The sequence below is a fragment of the Portunus trituberculatus genome, chromosome 21, assembly GCF_017591435.1.
Source record: "Portunus trituberculatus isolate SZX2019 chromosome 21, ASM1759143v1, whole genome shotgun sequence".
In the NCBI taxonomy this organism is placed as follows: Eukaryota; Metazoa; Arthropoda; class Malacostraca; order Decapoda; family Portunidae; genus Portunus; species Portunus trituberculatus.
Window position 1 is genome coordinate 1,320,324 of NC_059275.1, and position 24,349 is coordinate 1,344,672.

The following is a 24,349-nucleotide window of genomic DNA, read 5'->3' on the forward strand; positions in this document are numbered from 1 at the left end:
ACAACTATCCCCTCTTTTTCAATGACCCTGACTGTCCCCCTCTTCTATACTGAACATCATTGATCTGACCTTTATTCATAATTTAAACTGGAAATATCACATCTCATCTCTTGCTAAAACAGCTTCTATGAAGTTAGGTTTTCTGAGGTGTGTCTGCCAGTTTTTTTCACCTCCCCCAACTGTTAACTCTGTACAAGGGCCTCATCCACCCATGTATGGAGTACTCTTTGCATGTTTGGCAGAATTCCACTCACAGTTCTATTAGATAGGGTGAAATCAAAAGCTTTTCGTCTCATCAACTCCTCCTCCTCTGAATGTCTTCAGCCTCTTTCTCACTGCTGAAATGTTGCATCTCTTGCTATCTTTTACTGCTATTTTCATGCTAACTGCACTTCTGATCCTGCCAACTGTTTGCCTTACCTTCTCCTGTGGCCTTACTGCACAAGGCTTTCTTCTTCCTGTCACCCCTATTCTGTCCAACTCTCTGATGTAAGAGTTAACCAATTTTATACCTCTGTCTGGTAAACTAAAGCTCCCCACCTGTGTCTGTATTTCCAATTTCTTATGACTTAGCTTCATTTAAGAGGGAGGTTTCAAGACATTTGTCCTTGTCCTTTGGCTAGCTCTGTCAGATCTTTAGGGGAACTTATGACTGAGTGGGTCTTTTTTTTTTTTTTATATAGTTTTATGTTACCTTTAACCAGTTCTCTCTTATTACATAAAAAGACAAAAAAATCAGAGCTGAGATGTTGGGCACTCGCTGTGCCAACTAACAGTGGTGTACTTTGACCTAACTTGTAACTTGAATTTTGCCTCAAATCAAAGCAAAAAAATGTGTGATGGCTTGTATCTCAGATTTCTAATAAGTCAGGGTGCTCATAACTCAAGGTTCCACTGTATTACATATGTATATGTATATTATACAGTACATTGTGTATTTTACTTATTTTGTTACATGTTTATTTTGATTATTGATAATTCATGTTCCTATATTTCCCCAACAGACTATGATGTACAATGACCTGTTTTTGTACCACATCAAACATGACCGTTGGATCCAAGTACTGGGTCCCCACAGTCCACCACCTAGATCAGGTCATCAGGCTGTGGCAGTAGGTCGGGGAGGAGGTCAACTGTGGATCTTTGGAGGGGAGTTCAGCAGTATGACACAGTCTCATTTCTACCATTTTAAAGATCTTTGGGTTTTCCACCTTTCTGAAAATAAATGGGAGAAAGTCACGTAAGTATTGTTTTATATTTACTGTTTTGTAATGGCAGCTGGACATTACTCATCTTCTGTACCTGGATGTTCAACTTGACAAAGTTGATTTTTCTCTTTGCTTATATATTTTTCTTTTCTTCCACTACTTGAATAGAGGTCTGCATGTTTTTATAGTGTCTGTGATATTCTAAATATTCTAAACCTTCAGATATGTATCCATATGTACAGTTTATCTGTTCAGGGCTACTTTTGCTAATGGGAATGTCTGGATATATTTTTCTTAACATTGATAGAAGCAATAAGCAAAAATGAGTATGCTTCCAAGGCAATTGAGGCAGGTCCCTAAATATTAAAGACTGAGAGAGGTCACTTGAAATTAAAATCAGATATTTTCATCCTAATTACATCATGTAAGTATTTTTGGTCATTTAACTGAAGGTAAGGAGTCCCTATGAGATCATAGAAAACATTAAAGGATTAATTAAAAATATGAGAAGAATATTTAATAAGATGATGAGGTGGTAAAATTATCTGATGGCAGCTATTGAGAGGTAGTGGATTTTTCCTGCACTACCCCCTGATCAGCAACCTCTCTCGCAAAGCCATCAAGTCCACAGCAGATCCTGCAGAGACTATACCATCATCTGCTTTCTCTAGTATTCTAAATGTAATTTCTGTATCATCTGTTGTTTCCTTCTCCTCCTTTGTTTACCTGTCTTGGCACAACAGTACACTAAAAAGAATAAAGAGAAAAAGATGCACACAAAAAAAATACGTGAGAGGAATTTTGAGGTGCATGGCAGGTTTCTCAAAATACTTCAGTTTTGAATAGCTGCAAACCTATTTGTAGTATTCAATGTGCCCTACATGTGCTAGGCTAGATGTTTTCTCCACTAGAACCAGGACATGTTAATGTTAACACGGAGTTATGTCACTTAAGAGAAAGCTTTCTTGGATTACAGTTGCCGCACAACCTTGTAAACATATAATATTTAGTTCTGATATATTATTTTTATATGATACTCACACACACACAGTAACTTACCTATAACTGTTACTAGTTACAAGTTACAACTAGCTGCAAGCAGCACTAGTTCACTGCTACAATGATCGAAAATTGTCTGATATCAAGGAGGTTAGATTGAAGGAGACAGCAAGTGCCTATCCCGCTATACTAAAGAAGCGAAGCCAGTTGTAGCGAAGTTTCGTTGTGTGAATGTTTGTTAAGCGGGGGTTGCCCGTATATATATATATATATATATATATATATATATATATATATATATATATATATATATATATATATATATATATATATATATATATATATATATATATATATATATATATATATATATATATATATATATATATGTGTGTGTGTGTGTGTGTGTGTATATATATATATATATATATATATATATATATATATATATATATATATATATATATATATATATATATATATATTAACCTGTAAAAGTTATATATATATACTGTAAGAGTAAGCTTTAAAAGTAAACTTAACCCTTTCAACATGATGTGTATTTTTCATCATTGGGGCGCTCTTCGCATATCTGATGGCTGCTTTCTGCTGAGAAGGTGTTTTCTTTCCCAGATACTCTATGGGATCTCTCAGATGTAGGTTGTAGCTATATGATACAATGACATGCTTGACTTTCATCATTCTTAAGGCGGGTTCACAAGTGCCAATTTACGACTGTTTTTTTACGTACTTAAGAGTTTCTGACTCGTAATCGGAGCCTAGTGACTGCAGAAAGCAGCTGCAAATCAAGACTAACAGGTTGGTCTTGTTAGTTGATTTGTGACTTTATTTATGTCGTGATGTCACAGAGTAAGTTCTGAAAATGTGGTCTCTAGAAATAGAGATGTTGGAGTTGGTGAGGGAAAAAGAACACATCTAGGACCCCAGAAATAAATTATATAGTAAAAAAATTTTGCTCAAATTGTCATTTGACAATAAAGCTGCCACTCTACAAGAGCTATTTCCCTCAATGCATGGTGTTGTTGGAGGTGAGGATTGAAGACATATCAGGATTTAATTTGATCACAATTGTGCATAGCCTTCTTAAAATTAACAATTTTGAGATAAATGTAGGCTAATTTAGAGTGTGGTATACACTCCTTTCTTTCCTTCTACTTAGCCAGGGACATATCCACAGGTATTTTCTTTTCTGCTGACTCCTCCAGTATACCAAAAGAAGAGCAACCACAGCTTCAGCATTGTCCCTGAAGGAAGACATCGTAGCGGATAGCTGTTGTTTACATTCACTTCCTGCTGAGGTGCCAACTAGTCAATACTATCCAGGTGCTATGTCTGACACTTTCTGACTAGAAAGGACAAGTTAGAAACTCTATGTATGTTAAATAGCAGTCGTAAATTGGCACGTGTTAACCCACTTTTACAAAGGGGAAACAGCTGCATCCCTCACATTAAACTGGGTTTTGTTCCTTGTTAGTTTTTGTGTTTTACTTGTGAAAAAATTGATATTTGTTGGAATTGAATTTTTCTGAAATCAGATGGTACGCGGGCGGGGACTATACATGACGTATAAGTGGTATTCGCTCAGAAAATTTTTGGGAACCACTGTGTTAGATGGTTGCTGTATGTTCAATATGTAGTGGTGGTAGTAGTAGCAGTTACATGGTAACCAACGTCATCAAAATAAAACTTTTTATCTCTCTTTCATCATCATATGTTTGAAATGTTAAGTGGTGCTAGTTCCTGAAATGTAATGATGTTTGGAGAAAATCTTAATGAGGTGAACAGAGTGGTGTAAAGAGACTACATTGTTTAATGGGTTCAATACTTGTCAAAAGTGCAAAATGAAAAGGATTTATTTATTGAATTTATTCATTGTCACTTAGACTAAGATCTTTCTAAACATATTTTTTATTTAGATTTTAAACCCATCCAATGAATTTTTTCAAACAATCATCCTATAGGTGTTGATGACAGTATTATATGTAGTATAACCTTTTAAACAGTATTTTATAATTAGGAAAATTTTCAGTGTTAATTTTTGCTGGTTCATTCTGATTGTTGGCATTCTTGTAATACAGGGCTGGTGGAGGGCCATCAGCTAGAAGTGGACACCGGATGACAGCTCTTGGGAATCAGCTTCTGGTTTTTGGTGGCTTCCATGATAATGGAATCCATTTCCGCTACCACAACGACTTATACTTATTCTCTTTAGATGACCGCAAGTGGACCAAGTTGGCAGTAGTTGGTATGTTTTTTTCTCCAAACTTTTGTTCTTGGTCACATAGCCTTGCTCATAGATTCATTGTAATTTTATACAATTGTGCTATTATTTGTTTCAGGTTGTACTTCTTTGGCTTATCCCTAACTGCCATTCAGTCAAAATTAGTAAAACTTACTCAATTATAACATACTTAAAATGTAGCATGTGCTCCTTTCATTTTTCAAGTATAAATTGATTGTTCTAATTTTCACAAGTTTTCTTGATGTTTTTTTTATTACAGTTGCCACAAAAAAATTATACATTTTCACCGCAATAAAAAAGCACACACATGAATATCTATGTAGTGTTTATTTGTCTTCCTGCCACCAGCAAAGTGGGTGGAGCTAGTGATGATGTTGGTCAGCTAGAGCCCAACTCTTTTAATTGTTCCTTACCACACCATGCTGCAATATGCCTCCAGTGCTTCTATAGATAGGATTTTTATTATTTGCTACTTGTGAGCCAACTTCGAAGTGCTACCGGATACCTCGCATTCATTATTATGAGTTATGCACAGCTGTCCTTTCAAGATAAAACCTGGGCCTTTGCCCTCCTAGTTAAAGGCTGGTTTGTCATATGCATAGCAGCAGAATTAAAGATGACAAGGAAGACCATTTACAAGCTAAAAACTGCAGCAGAGAACCTCCGTTGTGGTGCGATACCAGCCAGAATACCAGGCTTTGGGGCACCAAGGAAGATGTCTCCATACACAGGCAAGGTCCTGGCAAGAAAAGTTAAGGAAGACCTTTCAATTACAGCTGTCAGCCTGAAAGAGAAACACCTCCACCTCCTGCAGAATGTCTCGGTGTGAACTATTCAACACTGCCTTCAGGACTTAAAATTGCCAGCACACCATACCGGAAAGAAACTGCTTCTGAAGGAGGCTATGAAAAAGTGACGTCTGGATTTCTGCCAGAAATGCAAGGAATGGACATTGGCAGACTAGCAGAAAGTAATGTTCAGCAATGAAAGCATGTTCTGACTGGTCAGGGGTGACTCCAAGGTCGTGAGGAGACCCAGTAACATATCCCATTATGATTCTCGCTACACTGTCAAAATGGTCAAACACTCAGACAGCGTTATGATGTCAGGACATTTACTGGTCATAAGGGCTCTGTTGGACTCTACTTTTTTCCTAGGAATATGACGATGAAGGCAACTAATATATTGAGGTCTTGGAGGAGCACATGCTGACATTTTGGAGCATTCACGAAGCAGAATATTCTACGCACGACTTTGCACCAGCTGTCAAGAAGTTCATGGTGAAAAACAATATATGTGTTTTCAACTGGCCTAGACCTCAATCCCATCGAAAACCCCTCGCAAGTAATGAAGACCAAGCTGGAGAATTTGTGTCTCACCAGCATCAAGAACCTGACAGAGGAGCTGATAAAGATATGAATCTACTTTGATGCCTCCTACTTCTCCAACCTTGCTGCTTCCATGCCCAAGAGGATCTGTTCTGAAGTCCAGGGGGAATATGTCCAAATGCTAATTATAAGAATTAATTTTAAATAAAAGTCCTGTTTTTTTTATTGTTTTACTAACCAAAATTCGATGATGTATACTTCTTTTTGCGGCCACTATACTTCTGCCCATTTATTCAAAATCTAGAATCTAGATTACAAAACATATAGGAACATGAAAATAGGTACTATGATATAGAGGTACTATGATATAAAGAATAATATTTGTAGAAGCTGTCCCACTCTTTTGATAACTGTCTCCCTATCTCTTTGCCTACTCTTATTTTTTTCACTTTTTTCTCATTATGTAAGAAGGGCACTAATGCCAAAGATTACAAAAATCTAGGAAAGAAAATGCCCCACTACAGTGCCAAATCCTATTGGAAAGAGCCAAAGGATTATCCAAATTAACACAAGTGTCTTGAGATCTTCCTTTTGAAAGACCATAAGTCATAAGGAGAAATACAGAGTCAAGGAAAAATACAGAAGAAGATAGCGTGTTCTAAAGTTTACTAGTGAAAAGAATTAAAGATTGAGAATTAGGGAGATGGAGTGTTTTGGTGGAGTCTTGACTGTTGTTACTACTACATTCAACTTGTTTATCTGGATTTTGGTTTATCTGGACAGTGTCCAGATAATAATTTGATAATTTGAGTCTGGACGGTAAACAAATTAATTAAAACAATGTGTGCCTCATATACCATGAGAAATGGTCAATAAATGGCTACAGGCAGTTGTAAACAAGTCCAGCATTTCCAACTGATGCTTGTGAACACCATGGTTTGTGCATTTTTCAATACCTTAGAAATCTTAGTTATACCTTCCAAGGGTGTTAAGCATAGGCTAGTGGTCCTAACTATGGCTTAAAATCTGGAATTAAAGATAAAATTAGAGAAAGGAGCTAGTGTTATGATTGTTTATGAGGAGTATGGTGTGGCCAAGCAAACTGTGTCAGACATTAGAAAATCAGAAGATAAGCTGGTAGAATATTCTGGTAAATACTGTGTGGATGCATCATCAAGTAAAAGTGGTATAGGTGCACCAAGAAAAAATGTAAGGACTTGAAAAGATGCTGCATTAGATGCCATAGTTATGAAGTATGTGTATGTGCTGTGGTGATCAATGTGTGTGGCATTGAAAGCCTTGCAGAAGATAGAAAGTTAGCACAGAAGATTGATGTAGAGAATTTCAGGAGGAGCAATGAGTGGCTGTGGTGATTCTGTAATCGACTCAGACTTTTTAATGCTACAGTGCAGGGTGAAGCTGGTGATGTGGACATGGTCAGCATCTTATGACATGGCTGCATGTTGTGGTAGTATACTCACTGTACCTCGCATCTATTTAGTTTCTTTTGCTCTCGTTTCTTTCTGTTAGGTTGGTTTTAGGGTTAGGTTAACTTAGATTTAAATGTGTTTTGGTTTAGTTGGTCAGGGAAACCAGAATGGACTAAATTTTGTATTTCCTAAAAAGTCTAAGGAGACAAATTGCCGTATTTGGTAAACAAAGGACCCATTTGTGTTTTCTGGACTTTTCATTATCCAGACTGGTGCCTATACCATTTAATGTGGAAAAATGAGGGTTGAGTGCACTTTCTTTCATGTTAGGTATTCATATAATTCTCACCATCTTCTGTGTGCCAGTTTTGTTTGTGTTCACCTTTTTGTGGCCTTGAAGACTGCAAGAAAACATTTATGAGACTCTAATGTCATCACTCTGTCATCTCCTTTATTATCCAAACATGATTTTTCTGTCTCTTAAGAACTTTTTTATCAACACTTGAAACTCTACTAATGTTAATGCCATATCTCTCTAGGAAATGGCAGTCTTGAATTATTAAAATTTTATAGATAAACTCTCAAGCATCATAGCCACTAACAAGTGGTCACTGATAACCTCACCAAACATTTACAATGTGGTAGCCCTCATTTCAGTTCTTATAATGTAGTCCATTACTTTCTTCATTTCAATTTTCTGCAACATACTAAATTCAGTGTTGAGATTACCTTAGATTTTCTTTTCAACAAGTAGCATTCATATAGAATCCTCAACACCTGTCTTCCGTCGTCCTTTACATCATTTAGATTTTCTTTTCAACAAGTAGCCTAGTGTTATCCCAAAATCCTCAACTCCCATTTACCATCATCCTTTACATCACATAGGTTTTCTTTCCAACAAGAAGTGTTCTTGTAGAATTCTCAATGCCTGTCTTCTATTGTCCTTTACATCATGTATCACAATGGATAGGCTATGATAATTCAAGAATGTATCAACTCTGCAAATGCCTCAGCACTCTTGGAAGCATCTGCTGCAGATGTATCTAACAAAGGTGGATCAGTCATATTTAACTTCTGGAGCTTCATGTAACTCAACAGCTTTACTTCCCATAGCTCATACTTGAGTTCATTGCCATCAAAATTAAGTCTGTGCCTGAGCCCACAACCTGATGAGCCGAGGGCCATCTTTACTAGCATTGGTATATCAAAATATCTTGGGTCTGAGAATGGAGACATCTGGTGAGGAACTAACTGCCTCACCTTGTACTGTTTTGTTTAGTAAATTTTCCACTTGTAGGTCACCACCATACAATGCCACATCACTGTAAATCCCTTTCTTCCTCCTCAGTGACAATCATTAAACCACCAACAAACTCACAACCATAACTACTATACTATCATTACATTTACAGCCCAACAGGCAATAACTAATAAACTGATATTGGCAATCACTTTATTGACTAATAATTGAAATTGCTAGATCAATAAATCCCAAATTTTGATACTAGTGATAATGATATTTATATTTTGAATTAAAAAGTTGATAAATCCAAATTTTTCTTTTTATCTTAGCCTATAAAATGTAGTAAAATCTTAATAAAACTTCAAGTTGATATTTATCCTGTCACATGAAAAAAAAATAAAAAATTTTAAGTAAGTAGAAAACAAAAACTCAAGTTTTCAGTGATGCCAGCCAGTTTCATTCAGAAATTGGGCAGCATTGTCTCATGGTACAGAGTAATCATCTCAAAACACTATGTTACAATGCATCTATTGATTTACCATGCTTTTACTCCTTCCAGCATTTTCTTTTGTTATTTAACTATGATATTTCTTTATAGTTTCTTTATAACTAACATCATTCTATAAAGCAGAATATAATTGTCAGAGTACCAAGTACCAAGTTCTTTTTATTTTTAGAGACTTTAATTTAGGACAAAAGCTCAATACAAATTTTACCTTTCATATCCAGTAGTTAATGCTTCACAATAAAAATGCAGAGGAAAAGAAAAATTTGTAGCTGAAACCAAAGTAGTTAGAGAGTGCTGCAGTGTCTTGCCATAGATTGAACATGGTATGCCTTTAGACCAGTGGTTCCCAAACTTTTTCTTGTCATTTCCCCCTGCACCCAGTTCAACCATCCAGATCCATGTTTGAACGTGAACCGACTGGTAGATACGGCGCTGCCCACCTACAACAGACGTTTTTTCTCTCTCTCTCTCTCTCTCAGACATGAGAAAATCCATCTGAAATTTTTTTTTTTTTTGTTAGGTAGTGTAATTATTTCCCCCCTGGTAGCTTCAAATTTTCCCCAGTTTGGGAACCACTGCTTTAGACAAATAAAAAAAACTCTTCAGGATGGCCATTGTTCATTAGCAAACATTGTTAGATCTCTATGATGCTGAACATCTCTGCCAAATAAACAGTTTGTTATTGTTTGGGTGGCAGAGACAATCTCATTATCATTTATAGGGCTTTATGTGTTCATGATTCTTTGTAGGTTACTTCTTAGAAGAAAAAGAAGATGCATGGGCATATAAGATGCAAACTCATTTCAGTAAAGCATATTGAAATAATTTTGTAATATTTTCATTTACGTTTTTATGCATTTAAGCATGTAATGTTTCAAGCAAACTAGCATTACTGCTTAACAAAAAAGCAAGCAACCACAATAGTAAAGAAAATCTTAAATGAATGCAATAATATAATAGGGATTATGATTTAGTCATAGATGTGAGGCAAATGCAGTCAAATATGGTAAAGATAAAATTAATAAAAAAAAAATCCGGGCAACACTGCTCGTGGACAGTTGTGATTTTGTCTAAAGAGAGGTAAACAAGGATAGCACATGGTGTCGTGACTCATTTTGACCCCATACAAGTCTTAGCATGCAATTCATACTCCAAACAAAGGTCATATACCTAGCTAATTTTTTGTCATCCAAACAGAACATATACCAAGTTGGACTATTCCAAAACAAGTGTATACTGATATGCCAATATATGTTCATTACCATACCTTTCTTGTAAATTTATTCTAAACTTTACTTTTACATATTTTCTTCCATCCTCAATAATTCATAACAAATATTAATGGCTGTGTGAATAACTTTGTGTTTAGATAATTTAAGATATTATGTTTTATACAGGAAATGGCCCATGTCCACGTTCAGGGTGCCTCCTGACACCTGTCCCCAATGGAGGTGTGCTACTAGGTGGTGGTTACAGCAAGGAGACTGCAAAAAAAGAAGAGGAAAATGGTGTAACACACACAGATATGTTTCTTCTCACTCCAGAAAGTGAGTAGTTTTTGCTTGCATTTTTTAGCATGTGTTTAAATAATCTCAATGTTCACCACAAGCTTTAACTTTCTTCTCTCTTCACTGACTATCCTGGTGAACTAGCCTTCAACACTGTTATCCTCCATGACCTAGAGCAACTGGTGCAACACCCTACTCGTATTCTTGACCGTCTTGGAGATACACCCAACATTTGTGATCTTTTCCTTACCTCTAAACCTTCTGCTTATGCCATTACCCTATCTTCTCCATTGGGCTCCTCCGATCACAATTTTATATCTGTATATTGTCCTATTTCTCCAATCCCTCCTCAGGATTCCCCAAGGTGGAGGTATCTCTGGTGTTTTGCCTCAGGCAGATGGGGGACCTGAGGAGGTATTATGCTGATTTTCCCTGGAATGATTACTGTTTCCTTGTCAGAGACCCATCTGTATGTGCTGAACGCATAATAGAGGTAATAGTGTCTGGCATGGAGGCGTACATTCCCCAATCTTTTTCTTAACCTAAACCTTCTAAACCTTGGTTTAACACAGCATATTCTCGTGCTATACATGATAGAGAGGGTGCCCATAAAAGGTACTTGAGCTTTCCATCACCTGAATTTCATGCACTTTATATCTCTGCCCGGAATCTTGCCAAGTCTGTTCTTCAACTTGCCAGACACTCCTTCATAAATAGAAAATGTCAAAATCTTTCAAACTCTAACTCCCGTTGAGACTTCTGGTATCTGGCCAAAAACATCTCCAATAATTTTACTTCTTCATATTTTCCCTCCTTTATTTCATCCTGAAGGCTCAACTGCCATCTCATCTGTCTCTAAAGCTGAACTCTTCTCTCAAATCTTTGCTAATAACTCTACCTTGGATAGTTTTGGGCTTGTTCCTCTCTCTCCTCCTCCCTCTGATTGTTTCATACCTATGATTAGAATTATTCATAATGATGTTTTCTATGCCCTCACTGGCCTAAATCTTCAGAAGGCTTATTGATCTGATGGGGTCCCTCTTATTGTTCTCAAAAAATGTGCTTCCGTGCTTGCACCTTGCCTGGGCAAACTCTCTCAACTATGTCTATCAACTTGTACCTTTCTTTCATGTTGGAAGTTTGCCTATATTCAGCCTGTTATAAAAAAGATGACCATTCTAATCCATCAAACTACTGCCCTGTAGCTTTAATTTCTTGCTTATCTTAAAATTTCTAATCTATGCTCAATAGGAAGATTCTCAAACATCTGTCACTTTACTATCTTCTCCCTGATCACCAGTACAGCTTCTGCCAAGGTTGCTCTTCTGGTGATCTTCTGGCTTTTCTTCTGAGTCTTGGCCATCCTCTTTTAGAGATTTTGGTGAAACTTTTACTGTCACGTTAAACATATCAAAAGCCTCTGATAGTCTATCACAAAGCTTTGGTTTCAAAATTACCCTCCTACAATTTCTATCTGTCTCTCTGGAAATTTGTCTCAAGTTTCCTTTCTTACAGTTCTGTTAATGATCTTAACCAAACTTCTTGCCCTATACACTCCTACACTGGTGATACCACCCTACATCTTTCCACATCTTCACAGAGACGACCAACCTTTCAGGAAGTCAACAGATCATGCAGGGACGCCACCGAACGCATGACTTCTGATCTCTAAGATTTCTGATTGGGGCAGATACAGCTCAGTGGTGTTCAGTGCCTCAAAAACTCAATTTATACATCTATCAACTTGACACAACCTTCCAAACAACTATGCCCTCCTCTTCAATAACAACCAGCTATCCTCATCTTCTACACTGAATATCTTGGGTCTGTCCTTTATTCATAATCTAAACTGGAAACTTCACATCACATCTCTTGCTAAAACAGCTTCTATGAAGTTAGGCATTCTGAGGTGTCTTCACCAGTTTTTCTTGCCCCTCCAATTGTTAACTTTGTACAAGGACTTATCCCTCCTTGTGTGGAGTATTCTTTACATGTTTCGGGGCGGTTCCACTTACACAGTTTTGTTAGATAGGATGAAATCAAAAGCTTTTCATCTCATCAACTCCTCTCCTCCAACCATCTTCAGCCTCTTTCTCACTACCAAAATGTTGCATTTCTTGCTATCTTTTAACACTACTTTCATGCTAACTACTCTAGTGATCTTGCTAACTGCTTGCCTGCCGCCCTCCCCCACCCTCGCTGCACAAGGCTTTCTTCTTCCTCTCATAACTATTTTGTCCAACTCTCTAATACAAGAGTTAACCAGTATTCTCAGTCATTCATAACTTTCTCTAGTAAATGCTGGAACACCCTGCCTGCTTCTGTATTTCCGTCTTCCTATGACTTGACTTCTTTTAAGAGAGAAGTTTCAAGACATTTGTCCCTCACATCTGGATAACTCTTATGAACTTGAAGGCAACTGGCAATCCAGTGGGCCTCTTTTTTCCATTTTTTTTTTGCCTGTGGCCAATTTCTTCTTTTGCATAAAAAAAGTAGCAGTTGTAGTATCATCATTATCTCTCTCTCTCTCTCTCTCTCTCTCTCTCTCTCTCTCTCTCTCTCTCTCTCTCTCTCTCTCTCTCTCTCTCTCTCTCTCTCTCTCTCTCTCTCTTTTTTTATTTAAACTAATATACAAGGGCTTAAAGCAACACGTTTTATTGTGTTGCTATTTGAAAAGCCTTAAATGAAAAACATAAATATACATGATTGAAAGTTTTATACATAATAGCTTATTCTATTTAATTAACATAGCTCTAGAGTGGGAGTTTGTGTTTTTTGCCACCTGTGGGGACACACTTTCATTTGCTGTAGCATCATTGTTTGTGTGTCACTTGTCGCTGCCGTGAACGCGTTCCACAGTCTGGCTGTTCTGGTTGTGTAAGATCGCTGGTGCTGCCGCGAGTGTGATCGAGGCACGTGCACCAGCATGTCACTGGAGGTGGTTGCCCTGGATTCCCTCTGGACAGCTCGTGCTGGGAGCCTCAGTGAACTGAGGTGAGGTACCTCCAACACTCGGGCCTTGTGTTGAACCACCAGAGCCAACACATCCCGCCGATGCTCCAGCGACGTGACTTCCGTCTGCTCCTCCTGCTGCTGCTGCTGTGCGGCAATCCCCACCAGCCGCAGGACACAGTGCTGTACGGCGTCCAGTCTCTGCAGGTGAGTGGCGGCACTCAACATCCAGGACAGGGCACCGTATTCCATACAAGGCCGTATCTGAGCCTTGTAGAGTGTAAGGATGCCCCGGGAGTCAAGGCTTCCCGCCATCCGACACAGGGCAGAGACACGCAGGGACGCCTGGTGGGCCACAGCAGTGACATGGCGATCGAAGCGCAGGCCACAGTCCACTGTCACTCCCAGCACCTTGATGGATTCCTGGAGGGGAAGTATCTGTCCTCCAAGGCACAGACATCCTGAGACGGCCAGGGAGGCAGCTGGGGACCGTGAGATAACCATGGCCTGCGTCTTCTCTGGAGTGAAGTCTACCTGCCATGTCTCTCCCCACTCCGTCACCATCCTGAGCTGCCTGTTTATCTCTCTGACAGCTCGCTGACTGTCAGAGCGGCAGTAGGAGCGGGAGAAACTGCAGTCATCAGCGTACGCAAGGATCGAAGGTATTTGCTGCAGGAGGTCGTCTATATATATATTCCACAGGATAGGGCCTAACACTGATCCTTGTGGAACTGAGGCCTGTATCAGTGACGGCTGGGATATCTGCCCGTTGATGACTACTCTGAGGGTTCTCCCTTGCAGGTAGTCCTCGAGTAGTGCAAGGAGGTTGCCCTGGATACCCTTGGCACGCAGCTTTTGCACAAGTGCCGAGTGCCAGACCCTATCAAAAGCCCCAGCAATGTCCAGGGCCACCACAAGGGTATCCAGGCCTTCATCCAGGGCATCCTGCCAGCCTTGAAAGAGGAGGGTGAGGAGGTCTGCTGTTGAGCGGCCAGGCCGGAATCCAAACTGCCTGTCTGAGAGGAGGCGGTGTTCACTCAGGTGCTGACATATGACACCTGCCACCACCTGCTCCAGCAACTTGCCCACCACGGAGAGCAGTGAGATGGGTCTGTAGTTGCTGGGCTCAGACTGACTCGAGTTCTTTTTGTGCACTGGCACCACTCTTGCCTCCTTCCATATAGAGGGCCACCTGTTTTCCCTCTGGCAGGACTCAAACACGCTGGTGAGGGGACCTGACAGCTCCCTGGCGCAGCATTTGAGGAGCTGAGGGCTAACGTCGTCCGGGCTTTGCTCTCCTCTACCTCCCTCAACAGCTGCTCAACTTTTCCTGGCGTCACGTGGACATCAGTGACAGCGCAGTCTGTTTCCTGGAGGAGGTGAGCTGGGCATCTACCCATATCAGCGACTGTCATTTTTCCGGCGAAGAACTCAGCAAGCAGAGAAGCCTTGTCCTCACTGCTGGTGGCTGTTGTGCCGTCTGGCCTGGTGAGAGGAGGTATGGCGTCGCGGTGGCCCATCCCTTGCTGCTCCTTGATGAACCTCCACCAGGTCTTGTGGCCGACTCCTGAGCCACAGAGTTTTCGCCTCAGGTCCTCTTGCTGCTGTCGCCTTGCCCACCTGCAGGTAGCTGTCACCCTCCTACACGCTGTGCGATGGCGAACCCAGTTATGGCGAGTTGGACGACGCTTGTACCTCACCCAGGCTGCGTGCTTGGCCTCAGTGGCAGTTCGGCATCGGTAACCAGACCAGGCAGGGTCACCAGGCCTGGCAAGGTACATCCTGCTAGGGACGTGCTGTTGCTGGAAAGCAAGGAGCTTGGTGGTGAGGGCACAGACCTTTTCCTCAGCATTACCTCTCAGCAGGGTGTCCCAGTCTGTGTGTGCGATGCTGTTTCTCAGGGCTGCCCAGTCAGCTCGCTCCCACAGCCAGATAGTGCGCGGGGCGGCAGCCTCCTCGCCATGCTCAGCTTGACGTGTCAGCACAGCATGGTGATCGGAGGTGCCCACCATCCCCAGCTGTTGGCAGAGGATGCTGGAGTCAGGGAGGTCTGTCAGCACAGGATCCAGTGAGCCTCCCCTCTCATGTGTAGGGAAGGTCATGTGGTTAGCTAGACCCTGCATTGTTAACAGGCTGGTGAATGCGTCCTGCTCCAGGTGGTGATTTAAATCCCCTAGGATCATGACACGTGAACACCTGTGCTGCTGTAGTAGAATGTCCACTTTTTCCGTCAGGAAGTCCAGTGCCGAACGTCCTTGCCTGGGGGGGCGATACATGACACACAAGAGGAGTCTTGTGTTGTCACTTAGCACCACTCTGAAAAATATTGCCTCCATCCCTTGAGGCAGCATTATGTCTATTAACTGGCTTTGGAGGCCGTGCTTAAAGCAGGCAGCCATACCTCTGCCCACTCTCTGCTCACGGTCCTTCCTTACCCACTTAGTGTAGCCCGGGATGTTGCCAAATGTCGGTTCGACCTCACCATTTCGCCACGTTTCCGTGACGGCAACAATGTCCGCTTGATGTCGGAGGACAAAGTAGTGAGTGAGGTCACCAAGATTTGTGCGGAGGCCCCTCACGTTGGCCGACACGACAGTCAGGTGTTGGCTGAGGTGGTTAATCCTCTGCTTTCCCCTGACGCCTGGCTACAGGGGCGTGGGGTGGCGCGTTACTGCCTACTATGCCACAGGGGTGGATTCCAGTCGTGAAGCTGTCTTGGTTGTGGTTGCCAGGTTGGTGGGCAGGGGGGGGTGAGGAGAGTCCTGAAAGGGCAGCTGAGGGTGCTGACTTTGTTCTTTTCTCCAACCCTCTGTCAGAACCCTTCTCAGTATCATTTCCTGCCGAAGGTCAGCAGTGCGGCTGTAGCATACCTCGGATGTGTGTCCAGGGCGGGAACAGTAATTACATCGTGGTCTGTCTCCACCCCTGACGTCCCTTTGGGACCTGAGAAAGTGTTGGTGGGGCTGCGGTGTGGGAGGGTTGGGTCTCTCTCTCTGTCTCTCTGTCTCTGTCTCTCTGTCTCTCTGTCTCTGTCTCTGTCTCTCTGTCTCTGTCTCTGTCTCTCTGTCTCTGTCTCTCTCTCTCTCTCTTTTCTCTCTCTCTCTCTCTCTCTCTCTGTCTCTGTCTCTGTCTCTCTCTCTCTCTCTCTCTCTCTCTCTCTCTCTCTCTCTCTCTCTCTCTCTCTCTCTCTCTCTCTCTCTCTCTCTCTCTCTCTCTCTCTCTCTCTCTCTCTCTCTCTCTCTCTCTCTCTCTCTCTCTCTCTTTATATTTAAAAATCAATACATAGTTGAAGAGTATGTTACAAAATATTTTTACATATGATGTAGCACTTTACAGGCTAAAGGAAAATTTTAGTGTTCCCTATCTAAAAGCCTAACTCTAAATGTTTTTAACAATTGTTACTCTGGTGCTTATGGCAACCAGATGTTCACACACTTCTTGAATTGCTGCAGATTCATTTCACTGAAGTGTATCTGTGCAGCAATTAAAGTGTTCCACAGTTTACCATAATGGTGAGCGTGCTGGCGTTGATGGTGCCAAGTACGGCATCGGCACTGAAATAATTCACCAGGGATTAAAGTGACAGCCTGGGTGGTCACTTGTGCCCACCGCAGGGGCTGGCGGAGAGCTTGGAGATGCGGGATTCGCTGTTGCTGTATTTTGTACATCACAGCTAGGCCACGTCCCTGCGGTGCTGAAGTGAGGGAGCTTTGGCTCATTTCTGGCCCCACTGTCCTTCATGAGCCTCACACACACACACACACACACACACACACACACACACACACACACACACACACACACACACACACACACACACACACACACACACACACACACACACACACACACACACACACACACACACACACACACACACACACACACACACACACACACACACACACACACACACACACACACACACACACACACACACACACACACACACACACACACACACACACACACACACACACACACACACACACACACACACACACACACACACACACACACACACACACACACACACACACACACACACACATACACACACACACCAGTCCTGCTTTATATATATATATATATATATATATATATATATATATATATATATATATATATATATATATATATATATATATATATATATATATATATATATATATATATATATATATATATATATATATATATATATATATATATATATATATATATATATATATATATATATATATATATATATATATATATATATATATATATATATATATATATATATATATATATATATATATATATATATATATATATATATATATATATATATATATATATATATATATATATATATATATATATATATATATATATATATATATATATATATATATATATATATATATATATATATATATATATATATATATATATATATATATATATATATATATATATATATATATATATATATATATAACTTCTCTATGTTGTCTTATTGGTACAAATTTTTTCTCACCAAAGAAGGTGAGAAAAAATTTGTACCAATAAGACAACATAGAGAAGTTGGAAAGCAGGACTGGTTTAACGATAGATGTGAAAAGGCTAGAACAAGAAAAGAGGATGCATGGAAGAGGTGGAGAAGGAAAAGACGGATTAAGCAGTGGGAAAGTTACAAAAGAGCAAGAAATGAATATGTGTTGATTAGAAGAGAAGAAAGAAAGAAACAAGAAAAGGATATAATTGATAAATGTAAAGACCAACCAAGGCTTTTTACAGACATGTGAACAACAACATCAAAAATAGAAAGTATTGAAAGTTTAGAAGTAAATGGGTATGCAGTGAAGATCCCAGGAAATGGCAGAGGCTATGAATGGATGCTTTCGGAAGGTATTCACAAAGGAGACTGCTTTTGACAAACCACTGGTAATGGAACAGAAAGGGATTATGAAGGAGTTTCAAGTAACTGTGGAGGAGATCAAGAATATGATGGGGAGTTTAGAAGTGAGAAAAGCTGTGGGACCTGATGGGGTATCAGGATGGATTTTAAGAGAATGCAGGGAGCAACTGGCAGAAAAAGTTTGTGAAGTAATTGATGCCTCATTAAGGGAAGGTGTAGTGCCCCAAGACTGGAAAAGAGCTAACATTGTCCCAATCTATAAATCAGGTAACAAGAGAGACCCATTGAACTATAGACCAGTGTCACTTACAAGTGTGGTAGCTAAGATGTGTGAGAGGGTGGTGAAGAATAGATGGACAGACTTCTTGGAGAAAAATGACATACTTTGTGAGTGTCAATTTGGTTTTAGAAAAGGGCGTTCATGCACGACAAACCTGATATGTTACTATTCGAGGGTGATAGATGTAATACAGGAAAGAGATGGTTGGGCTGATGGAATATATCTGGATTTAAAAAAGGCCTTTGATAAGGTACCACACCGGAGACTGATCTGGAAACTTGAAATGGTAGGAGGAGTGCATGGCAGTTTACTAAAATGGATGGAAGACTTTTTGGTAGGAAGAGAAATGAGAACAATAATTAAGGACAGACCATCAGAATGGGGCTTGGTGGAGAGTGGAGTTCCACAGGGATCAGTGTTGGCACCAGTAATGTTCGCGGTCTACATAAATGACATGGTGGATGGGGTGTCCAGTTATGTGAGCCTATTTGCAGGCGATGCAAAATTGTTAAGAAAAGTGAGATGTGACAAAGATTGCGAACTACTCCAGGAAGACTTGGACAGAATATGGAAATGGAGCTGTACATGGCAAATGGAGTTCAACACGACAAAATGCAAGAAAATAGAGTTTGGCAAGAGTGAAAGAAGAATCAGGAGTATGTACAAGATAGGAAATGAAGACATAAAACCAGTCATGAAGAAAAAGACCTTGGGGTGACAATTACCAATGACCTATCGCCAGAGAGACATATAAACAAAATAATTGGAGAAGTATTGAACTTATTGAGGAACATAAGAGTGGCGTTCGTATATTTAGATGAAGAAATGATGAAGAAAATAATTACTGCAATGATAAGACCGAGGCTTGAATATGCAACAATACAGTGGGCTCGAACTTAAAGAAACACATAAGGAAACTAGAGAAAGTACAGAGGGCTGCAACAAAAATGGTGCCTGACTTAAGAGATTTGACTTATGAAGACAGACTGAAAAGAATGCAACTTCCGACCCTGGAAAACAGAAGAAAGGGAGACCTGATAGCAATATACAGAGTGATGATTGGCATGGAAAAATGGATAGGGAAGATCTGTGTATGTGGAATGAAAGAATGTCGAGAGGGCATGGGAAAAAACTAAAAATGGCCACTTATAGGAGAGATGTGAAAAAATATAGCTTCCCTCATAGAAGGGTGGAAGCATGGAATAGTTTAGACGTGGAAGTGGTCAACGCAAGGAATATTCATGATTTTAAGAAAAAGCTGGACATTAATAGATATGGAGACGGGACAACACGAGCATAGCTCTTTTCCCGTATGTTACAATTAGGTAAATTAGGTAAATACACACTCGAGTGATTATACAGGAAAATCTGATCCCCAAAAAGCACGTAAGCAAGTTATTTGGATTATCCTATAAAATGTTGACTAACATAAGAGTGGCATTTCAGTACATGGACAAAGATATGATGAAAAAAATCATCACAAGCATGATACATCCAAGGCTGGAATATGCAGCAGTGGTGTGGTCTCTGAGCACTAAAAAGGATATAAGAAGATTAGAAAGGATACAGAAGATTGCTACAAAGATGGTGCCTGAACTAAGGACCTAGCATATGAAGAAGACTGAAGGAAATGGGACTACCAACCTTACAAGATAGAAAAGAATGAGGGGACCTAATAACAATGTACAAGATAGTCGATGGCATTGAAAAAAATAGACAAGGAAGACCTGGTGATAGAAGAAGATGGAAGGCCAAGAGGACATGTAAAGATCAGAATGAGGCAGTGTGTGAATGATATTGGAAAATACAATTTTCTACACAGAATGGTGAAGTGGAATGCATTGAATAATGAAATTGTTACAGCATATAATGTGCATAACTAAGGAAAACTAGATGAATGGAGACATGGAGACAGGACACTTTGAGACCCAATTGAACCCTTTACAATACAACTAGGTAAATACACACACACACACACACACACACACACACACACACACACACACACACACACACACACACACTGTGAGAGAGAGAGAGAGAGAGAGAGAGATTTGAAAGCGTTTTTCACTCATTTGAATTTACTGGATAAACAAGGTAAGTAAATTAATTTGCATGAAGATAAGTGTCCTCCTTTTCCTTCTTCTTCTCCTTCTCCTTCTCCTTCTCCTTCTCCTCTTTTTCCGTTTCGTTTTCCTTCTCCTTCTCCTCTTCACCATTACCACCTAATATTTGCAAATGGAGAGCAGAGAGCAGGAGTAGAGAGTGGAGACTGAAGAGTGGAGAGCACAAGGACAGAATGAGAAAAAAGAGCACGAGCAGAAAAGCAGACTGCATAAGCAGAGAATGAGAAAAAAAGAGCGCGAGCTTAAGAGCGGACTATGGTTTTGAAGTGTCTGCTCCCTGCTCCTCCACTCTTATTTCTACATTGTAATTCTTGTGCTTCTCTGCTCCCGATTTGGAAGTCCTCTCAGAAGGGGATAACTTGTGGCTTCTTTCATTTCCCAAAATATCTGGAAGTGTGTTAGTATGCTTGCTGTTTGTGAATGAGGGATAACAAAAATCAGTATATATGGGTAAGTATAGTATTATATAAAAGTAGATTTTACTTTAATAATTTCATTGTTTTTCATTCATGATTTGCTTTCAGATTTTTATTTTAACTTTTTATAGTTCATATTTTAATTTTGATGTGTGTGGTAGGAAAGTCTTCCCCATTTAAGTATCTGCTCTGTAAGAGTTAAACTTACTTCTTTTTCCATTCTTTCCGTTTATTACCTCTCACTTTCCTACAAATGACATGCTGATCATATAAGCTTGAAGAATCCTTAAGTCTCACACCTACACTTTTCTTCATTGCAAACACCATTTACTTACCTTTCTCAGTGTTCACCTTCATTTTCCATCTCAAACTTAACAACCATCAATGAAATTGCTCCATCACTCTACGTAATTCCCTTTTACTCTGGTAATAAGATATTGTCAAAAAAGACATGTTACCACATCCCTCCCATCACTGCTTTCCCTAGTGTCTATACATACACTTAATGATGAAAATGCTTTTTTTTTTTTTTTCATACATGTCCCACTTATCCCTGCTCCCAATAAGAAATTTGCCTTCTCTAATTCTTCATTACAAATTATTTATTGAATTTATTTTGCCATCTGTCACCTGTCATCTGCCACCAAAACTATAATAGTTTTGATCTTTCAGAACATGACAAGTCTGGTAGCAGGTGGAAGTGGCAGAGTGTGCGGCAGGGAGGAGTACGGCCTTCACCCCGCTGTGGTGCCTCTTTAGCTGCAGGGACAGGGGAACGTGCCTATATCTTTGGAGGTGTCTATGATCAGGAGAATGAGGATGATGATGAAGGGGGACTCAAAGGAACCTTTTATAATGACCTCTTTCTCTTAGATTTAAAAAAGGTTGCCTGGCATACTGGTTAGTGTATTATTTTTATTATAGTGTTATTGTCTGGTAGAAATTCTTTGCATCTTAATATTCCACACTAGTCATACAGGATATGGTTTGCTCACTTATATGCTTACATGGCCCCACATGGATGAAACAGATGAATATCAAGTTAGATAACATTAGAAACACCAAATGAGATAATCTTATTTTTTCTGTTACACTACAAAGAATATCTTGGGCTTGGTGTAGTTCCATCTCCAATGTGAAATGTCATCCTCTCTTCTCACTTTATTGTCATTGTACATTTTACCACCATCGTAAACCTTTTGCCACTCCAGATATCTAAAGATTCATATGTATATAGAACATTATTAGATTCCAATATTTTGCATTTAAAAACTTTGATATTTGCTAGTAGGCTACATACCAATCCTGCTGTGACTTGTGATATGTAAACATGTCCCTGCATATGGTGTTGGCAGTGACTGTGAGAGAGTCAGAGACCATAGGGCTAATGATCATAATTTTTCTTTATAATTTTTTTCTTTCTACATGTAAGCAAGGTAAGAATGTTAAAAGATAGTTGTAATTTTATTTTATGAAAGTATGTCTTGCCTCAAGGAGTAATGGCATCATACTAAAGAACACAGTGAAGCTTGCCTGTGTCAATATGGAGATCACTGACACTGATTGTGTTTGTTTTGGTTCATACAATGTGTGATGCATGGTCACTTGGGAAATTCTTCCTGACTGGTGTCATTCTATGAATTACCAGTCAGTATGACCTATTATATATTGGTATCTTGAAAGAAAGAGTTGTTTTATGGTGTAGTACCTCTCATCACTTTCTTTACATCTGTGAAGATGTCTAAGGTTTTTATTTTTGAGCCTCTGTTGCCACCAACCAGTCTCAATACTGAACCTTGCCCTCATAAGACATAAGGTAATTTGTTCTAGGCTTTTTTTGGGAGAAAAAGGTGCATCTTATGAGCCATCAAATATGGTATATGCTCACTTGTGCTGCTACACAGATACCTACTTATGTATAGGAAGCACAATACAAAAACTCAGGATCTTTAACTGGATCTGAGGTCTTACTAAGGTGCCTTTCTTCAGTCTCATCAGGAGAAGGTCATGGCAAATACTCAGGTCCTTGAACAGAGCTTGTACAAATGTAAAACCTGTATAACTTTACAAGACAGACAGATACCAACAGTACTACTTGTTAATTCTTTCTTACTGCCTCAGCCATATAACACAAAACAAGGAAATGTGGAAAGGTTGAGGGTGTTGCATGTGTCTCTTTCTCAACTTTGCTGTTTTTTTCTATCTTTTTGTATGCCTTGGCACACTCCAGTGTGAACAGTTGACTCATTAAACAACATTCAAGAAACTTTTTTCCTCTCCTTGTATCTTGTTCTTGTTAGTCTTCTTTCTGTTTCATGAAGAATAAATGAAAACTTCATGAGAATGAACTTGAATGCAAAAAAAGTGTTACTAGTCAACTGTTTTAAAATTATACTGCATTTTTGTTATTGTCTTGCCACCATGTTTTGATAGCTTTGTGACAACCTACAGATTATGAACAATCAACTATACTTTTGTTAAATATTCACTTTTCTCAAAACTTCATTTGATGGAAAGGGTCATCCCTTAACCATTAATGATGGCAATGGACAAAAACGGATAAATACACTAAAATAATAGTCCAAAAGACTTTTTTATTTAACTCTTCAGATTTTCATTTATATGGTAATTTGTAATTATATGTTAAAGATATTTATTTTTAACATTTTCAGTGACTGTTTGTGGAAAGAAAGAGGAAAGTGAGAAGAAAAAGAGAAGAAGAAAGAAGAAAGATAATGGAGATGAGGAGAGTGATGAAGAGGTATGTGATATTGTATTCATTAGTATTTACTGTAATGTATTACTTGTATGCCTTAATGCTTTAGATCAGTGGTTCCCAAACTTTTATGAGTGAATACTACTTGGAGATCCCATACAGTCCCCACATACCACCTGGTTCTAGAAGACTTAATTTCAGCAAATATAACTTTGTTTAGAAGTAGAACATACAAATTAATTAAAAAGAACACAATTCATTGTGAGTGATGCTTCTGTTTCTTCACCATCTGATTAATGGCGGATTATCAGGTGTGATGCAATAATAATTTTTCTAAGAAATTAATTTTAATTTAATTAAAAATTGCATATGATCCTGAAAGTGCTCATGTACCACATGGAAGGCTTTCACATACCACTAGTGGAAAGCATGCCACAGGGTGGGAACCAGTGCTTCAGATAAAGAA

At 39.4% G+C, this 24,349-nt stretch overlaps 1 protein-coding gene across 1 annotated transcript in view; it reads left to right on the forward strand.

Moving 5' to 3' along the window:
* LOC123506855 (cysteine sulfinic acid decarboxylase-like) overlaps window positions 1-24,349 on the forward strand; it is an 82,516-nt gene that overhangs the window by 33,633 nt on the left and 24,534 nt on the right. Inside the window, exons 3-7 of the mRNA XM_045259210.1 lie at window positions 1,005-1,240; window positions 4,307-4,473; window positions 10,377-10,526; window positions 21,840-22,067; window positions 23,840-23,917. Coding sequence (XP_045115145.1) covers window positions 1,005-1,240; window positions 4,307-4,473; window positions 10,377-10,526; window positions 21,840-22,067; window positions 23,840-23,917 — 859 coding nt within the window. The remainder of the gene's footprint in view (window positions 1-1,004; window positions 1,241-4,306; window positions 4,474-10,376; window positions 10,527-21,839; window positions 22,068-23,839; window positions 23,918-24,349) is intronic.